Below are 6801 nucleotides of genomic sequence, written 5' to 3'. Positions count from 1 at the left end.
CTGAGGAAGCAGTTGGAGAAAACCCTGCTGGAGATCCCGCCTCCAAAGCCACCGGCACCGCTCCTCCACTTCCTGCCGTCAGCGGCCAACAGCGAGTTTATCTACATGGTGGGCCTGGAGGAGGTTGTGCAGAGTGTCATTGACAGTCAGGGTGAGGGAAGGAACTGGAACCATTTTGCTGATGCCTAGCAGCCATTTGTCCTGCACACAACCATCAAACCAACAATGTTATCAGATTTTGGACAGACATTTGGAATCGGGCCCCTCTCCCCTCACTGAACTCTTGTGGCTCTCTCTTTTAGGTAAACTGCGTTTGCCCTCCTCCATGGAACCCTTTTCTTGTGCCCAGTGCAAGACGGACTTCACCCCTCACTGGAAGCAGGAGAAGGGTGGGCGCATACTCTGCGAGACCTGTATGTCATCCAATCAGAAGAAGGCACTGAAGGCCGAGCACACCAATAGGCTGAAGAACGCCTTCGTTAAGGCTCTACAGCAGGAGCAGGTCAGCATTCCATTGGATCCTTGTTCTCTGTTCAGGCAACCATTGTTTACAGGGAAAGTGTGCGTGTGTATGTGTGCGTGCGTGTGTGTGTGAATGACCATATTTTACTGAATGTGTCACAGGAGATTGAGCAGAGAATCCAGTTGCAAGCCGCTCTTGCCACCAGTTCAGCTCAAACTGTTCCAAGCGTCAGTAAGGCTGAGTCCATGAGCAGACATCACACACACAGACAGGTATGTCACTGTCACCGCTGTTAGTAAGTGCTACCTGCTGCAACAGACACCCTGTCATCTAGCATTGTTCAGCAAAGTTGATGAAAGGTCCAATTGTAACAGCTGCATAAAGGATACTTGATACATCTTTTTTTTAATTGATCAATTATTGACTGAATTATAGCTCATAAACTACGTAAACCTCTGTCTTGTGCAATATTAAACACCCTATTTATGAGATTTGGTTGTACATTTTCGGGAGAGACTTGCTGAGTTTCTGTGTAAACACTTCAAATGAAATAAATCTGTACTTTTTAAAACTTTACAAAAATGTACCACCCTCTTGTGCAATGATCACTTTCTCTTCTGTCTTTAATCCCTGTCTAAGGGTGGGCATTGAAGTAGATGTATATCAAAAACCACATGTGCCATTGTTGACATTTTGAACTGGACTGGCATGTCAGGGGTATAATGGCTGCAAAAAGAGGAATCCCGAGGTTTCACATTTCCACAACTGTCACCACACCCCCTTTAGTTGTTGAGGATGTCCCGTGCTGACAGATGGACTCTCTATCTGATGTGTGTGTGTGTCCTCCAGGCGCCTCAGCCCCAGGTGACCCAGTCACAGGCCTCCCTCCAACGGGGTATGTCTGGCTCAGCCCGGGGTGTTCTGTCTAACTTCGCCCAGGCTTCCCAGCTCTCAGTGGCCAGCAGCCTGCTGGGCATGACTGGAAAGCGCAGTGGACAGCTGAGCACTAGTGGGCACAGCCGGGCACAGCAGCAGCAACAGCAGCAACAGCAGCAACAGCAGCAACAGCAGCAACAGCAGCAACAGCAGCAACAGCAGCAGCAGCAGCAGCAGCAGCAGCATCACGACAACCGCCGCCAGCTCTACAGCATCCCTGGTGAGTAAACAGACCAGGGGTGGGCTGGGGATGGGACTGAGATCAGCCAAACAACTGTATAGACCAGGAGTTGGTCTGGGGGTGGGACTGAGATCAGCCAAACAACTGTATAGACCAGGAGTTGGTCTGGGGGTGGGACTGAGATCAGCCAAACAACTGTATAGACCAGGAGCTGGTCTGGGGGTGGGACTGAGATCAGCCAAACAACTGTATAGACCAGGAGTTGGTCTGGGGGTGGGACTGAGATCAGCCAAACAACTGTATAGACCAGGAGTTGGTCTGGGGGTGGGACTGAGATCACCCAAACAACTGTATAGACCAGGAGTTGGGCTGGGGATGAGACTGAGATCAGCCAAACAACTGTATAGACCAGGAGTTGGTCTGGGGATGGGACTGAGATCAGCCAAACAACTGTATAGACCAGGAGTTGGGCTGGGGATGAGACTGAGATCAGCCAAACAACTGTATAGACCAGGAGCTGGTCTGGGGGTGGGACTGAGATCAGCCAAACAACTGTATAGACCAGGAGCTGGTCTGGGGGTGGGACTGAGATCAGCCAAACAACTGTATAGACCAGGAGTTGGGCTGGGGATGGGACTGATATCAGCCAAACAACTGTGTTGGGCTGGGGTTGGGACCGAAATAAGCCATACGACTGTATAGACCAGGGGTTGGGCTGGGGCTGAGAGGCAGGCCTCTCTGACAGTCTCTCACTGCCTCCCTCCCTCTTCCTCCCTCTCCAGGGGTGAACATTGCCTACCTGAACCCAGGCAACGTGGTCGGCCACAAGGGGTCGAGCCTGGCTGACCGCCAGAGGGAATACCTGCTGGACATGATCCCGCCTCGCTCCATATCCCAGTCCATCAGCGGACAGAAATGAACCTCACCCCGCCCGACGCAATACCACAGCCCTTCCCCACACCACACCCCAACCCCCATCGCATGCAGTGCCTGTTAGTGTGCCTACCAAACTAACCTGTATGAAGAACACAATCAACGAGTCAAAAGAGGCCACCAAACTCTGAAATGACTTTTCATTTGAACGTGATGCAAACCCCTTTTAATTCCTCTTGTTATTAATATCGTCATTAGTGCTATGGATGTTGTTACTACATTGCCGCTACCAGTTATGAGCGTGCCCATCTTTGTGGAGAACCCCTGTCTTTATATGCTTGTGGCAGTGTCCCGAGTGTGGGGTGTCTTTTGTTTTTGATTTATGCGCTTGTTTTTGAAGCAATATTTTGTCTCGCTTGAGCTTTCCTTACCGGACTCAAGTCTTTGTTATGTCGGGAATTACCAAGCTATCTTTTTGAGAACTGCACCACTCTCCAATCCCTGCTCTTAGTCTGATTTATGATTTCAACCATCACTCTTGTTTTTCCACATTTGGTTGTGAATTGTTGGAGGAGGAATTCTACCAGCCCGGCCAAACCTTTGTTTTAAAAAGGTGATTGTGATGGTTTAACTTTGACCTGAATATGTCAAGCCTTTGAGCTTGAGCTTTCTTCAAAGATTTGTGGGGAGAAAAGAGGATGTTTGAGACCCTGGAGTTGTCTGGAGCAATGCTCCTCTAACTGATTGTTGAAACAAGCAAGGATGGATACATATCCCACAAAGAGAGAGCCCAATGCACCATCTGGACTTGGATTGGATGCACCGCTGAAAAAAATACTACTCCCATTGTACATGAAGGCATAGAAACTGAACCTATAGCAGAGTTGCCCTGTATCCTTTCACCTTTTCATTTGAGGCAGATGGGGGGTGGGGGGGCTGTAGTTCAGAAGTTAGTATCCTAAAGCATATATAATTGATGGGGTATTGATTGGAGATATCATTTAGAGGGTTTTGATTGGCAGAGAGATCATGTGATCGTACGTAATTGGCTGAGAGATCAGGTGATACGGTTGTTATTTAATTGGAGAGGATACAGGTATTGGATTTGGTGGGAGGGATCATCCTTAGACTGAAAATTGAAGGGGTTTCCAATAGGACCATGGTTTGTACTTATTTAGGAGTGGGAATGAGGGGGGGGGGGCACAGGTGTTGACCCCTCTCTCCCCTGTTTTCATCTCCTAGCTAATAGGATTTGCTATTGTTCACTCTACCCTGTCATTCAAAGTTCTGGATTCCGTTTAGATACTATTTGAACTTTCTTATGTCAACATTATCCCCATGGTGTCTGGGAGGCATTTGAAAACGGTCAGGGAGAGTGGCTAGCTATTAGCTTTAAGCCTGCTCTAAGCTATTTAGATGTTTGGTGTCTTCTGAAGTGTTAGTGTATCTGAAAGGTACTTTGCACAGGAGACAATAAATAAATACAGAATGACAAATGCAACTTGAATATTTACATAAATCAAACAGTTATATAGGAGACATATACAGGATATACAGTAACAGTCAAAAGTTTGGGCACACCTACTCATTCAAGGGTTTTTCATTGTTGTTCTACATTGTAGAAAATAGTTAAGACATCAATACTATAAAATAACACATGGAACCATGTAGTAACCAAAAAAGTGTTAAAGAAATCAAATTATATTTGAGATTCTTCAAAGTAGCCACCCTTTGTCTTGTTAACAGCTTTGCACAATCTTGGCATTCTCTCAACCAGCTTCACCTGAAATTATTTTCCAACAGTCTCGAAGGAGTTCCCACATATGCTGAGCACTTGTTGGCTGCTTTTCCTTCAATCTGCGGTCCAACTCGGGTCGGGTGATTGTGGAGACCAGGTCATCTGATGCAGCTCTCCATCACTCTCTTTCTTGGTCAAATAGCCCTTACACAGCCTGGAGGTGTGTTTTGGGTCATTGTCTGTTGAAAAACAAATGATAGTCCCACTAAGCACAAACCAGATGGGATGGCGTATCGCTGCAGAATGCTGTAGCCATGCTGGTTAAGTGTGCCTTGAATTCTAAATAAATCACTGACAGTGTCACCAGCAAAGCACCATCACACCTCCTCTTCCATGCTTCATGGTGAGAACCACACATGCAGAGATCATCCGTTCACCTGCTCTGCGCCTCACAAAGACATGGCGGATGGAAACAAAAATCGCAAATTTGGATTCATCAGACCAGTCTCCTCTGAACAGTTGATGTTGAGATGTGTCTGTTACTTGAACTCTGTGAAGCATTTATTTGGGTTGCAATTTCTGAGGCTGGTAACTAATGTACTTATCCTCTGCAGCAGAGGTAACTCTGGGTTTTCCTTTCCTGTGATGGTCCTCATGAGAGCCAGTTTCATCATAGTGCTTGATGGTTTTTGCGACTGCACTTGAAGAAACTTTAAAGTTCTTGAAATGTTCTGGATTGACTGACCATCCCGTCTTAAAGTAATGATAGACTGTCGTGTCTCTTTGATTATTTGAGCTGTTCTTGCCATAATATGTACTTAGCCCTATTTGGTAAAATACCATCTTCTGTATACCACCCCTACCTTGTCACAATACAACTGATTAGCTCAAACGCATTAAGAAGGAAAGAAATTCCACAAATTAACTTAACAAGGCACACCTGTTAATTGAAATGCATTCCAGGTGACTACCTCATGAAGCTGTTTGAGAGAATGCCAAGAGTGTGCAAAGCTGTCATCAAGGCAAAGGGTGGCTACTTTGAAGAATCTCAAATATAAAATATATTTTGATTTGTTTAACACTGGTTACTACATGATTTCATAGGTTTTATGTCTTCACTATTATTCTATAATGTAGAAAATAGTAAAAATAAAGAAAAACCCTTGAATGAGTAGGTATGTCCAAACGTTTGACTGGTACTGTACATAAGCACTTAGGTACAGAGAGTAAGGATATTGTTTTTTGTCCACCAGGAATCCAGGATGAATTGATATATTATTATTGAATTGATTATTGTTCCATCTCATGATAATTGTGGCTCTATTTCATCAATGCCTGATGTTGAATTATTTCAGGATCAGATTTGGAAGTAACTAATACTGGTGCATCCATTTTAAAGCAGCAGGAAATATGAATTCTAATTGAATTTTTTTCTTGCAAGCAGGAGTTGCCTGGTTATTGCCTCTTATACCCTGCAGTTTAAAATGTAAAATAAACATATTGCCAGAGAGCAGTGGCTTACTCCTTGCCCTTTTTGATAAACTTCAAAAGCAGGTGCAATATTTTGAGACACAGGGAAGATAAAGTTAATTTGAGTATTTGTGCTGAATGTTACTATTTTATCCATTTATTATCCCAACTACAGTTAGGTAGCCTTACTCCCATATACAGTAATATAAGCACTATTTCTGTTGCACCCAGATGGAACAGATGTTGTACTGGCCGTGTTCAGTAAGCACCAAACTGAAGCAAATATTTTAATCAGAGGTAGTACTACCTGCACTTGTCCTATAGGGGATTTCATTTATGTTGTGCGTTTGTTTGAAAACCTTTCCTATTGTTTGTGCCTAATGAACACGACCCAGGGTTTGCCGTAATCCAATAACACAGAACACTCCACAGCTAGATCACTGTTTGGGATGAACAATAGTGTCAATAGTGACACTCACTGTTTTTGATCGTTTTCTTTGTCCTCTTTTGTTGTATGTATGCGTTATAGACTTCATCATCAATCTTTCTCGCTTTCTCAAACTATGCCAGATGCACCATTTCAAAATGTTTGTTTTAAAGAAACTAGAGAAAAACAGGAAAAATATCATTTTCAAATGTAATTTTTGTAAGGTTTCAAACATTTAAAAAAACTACATTTTGCTGATCTGTCTTTCGATTTCATTTCTGTCAATTTTTTACGAAAAAATGGGGAAAAGGAAAAGTCAAGAAATATAATTAACTAAAGAAATTGAAATTGTCAGGTAATATTATCTCAAACGGCTGTAGTTATAATAATGATCTATTTATTGTACATAAGCGTTCCTCCTTTGTGGAATAAGACACATTGAATTCAAGTTGGGTATACATTGTATAGAAAAACTAACAAAAAGCCATGGATATTGTGAAGCTTGTCATTTTGTTTATTGATCATTCCTGTGCCACAAATGTGCAAAAATGTGTGGGGTTTTTCTATTTACTATCAAAAGCATTCTCTTTCTATATCTTGTTTTCTAGTACTTAGAGGCAGTAGGATCATCTTTTATGGAGAGTTGTTTGATCTATCCCAGGACCACTTTGTCTATACATTGTATGAAGTGCTCCGCTGTTACTACATGCTTT

The 6801-nt window shown here is 43.6% G+C and overlaps 1 protein-coding gene across 1 annotated transcript in view; it reads left to right on the top strand.

The window, feature by feature from the left end:
• LOC124006289 (transcriptional repressor p66-beta-like) overlaps positions 1-4124 on the top strand; it is a 20649-nt gene extending 16525 nt beyond the window's left edge. Inside the window, exons 8-12 of the mRNA XM_046316208.1 lie at positions 1-151; positions 303-502; positions 625-735; positions 1313-1619; positions 2363-4124. The exon at positions 1-151 is cut by the window's left edge and continues 81 nt beyond it. Coding sequence (XP_046172164.1) covers positions 1-151; positions 303-502; positions 625-735; positions 1313-1619; positions 2363-2499 — 906 coding nt within the window. The 3' untranslated portion in view covers positions 2500-4124. The remainder of the gene's footprint in view (positions 152-302; positions 503-624; positions 736-1312; positions 1620-2362) is intronic.
• The last annotated feature ends 2677 nt before the right edge of the window (positions 4125-6801 follow it).

The sequence above is a fragment of the Oncorhynchus gorbuscha genome, linkage group LG19, assembly GCF_021184085.1.
Source record: "Oncorhynchus gorbuscha isolate QuinsamMale2020 ecotype Even-year linkage group LG19, OgorEven_v1.0, whole genome shotgun sequence".
Taxonomy (NCBI): domain Eukaryota; kingdom Metazoa; phylum Chordata; class Actinopteri; order Salmoniformes; family Salmonidae; genus Oncorhynchus; species Oncorhynchus gorbuscha.
The sequence above is the reverse complement of the archived record's forward strand: the minus strand, read 5'-3'. Positions and strand labels throughout refer to the sequence as shown.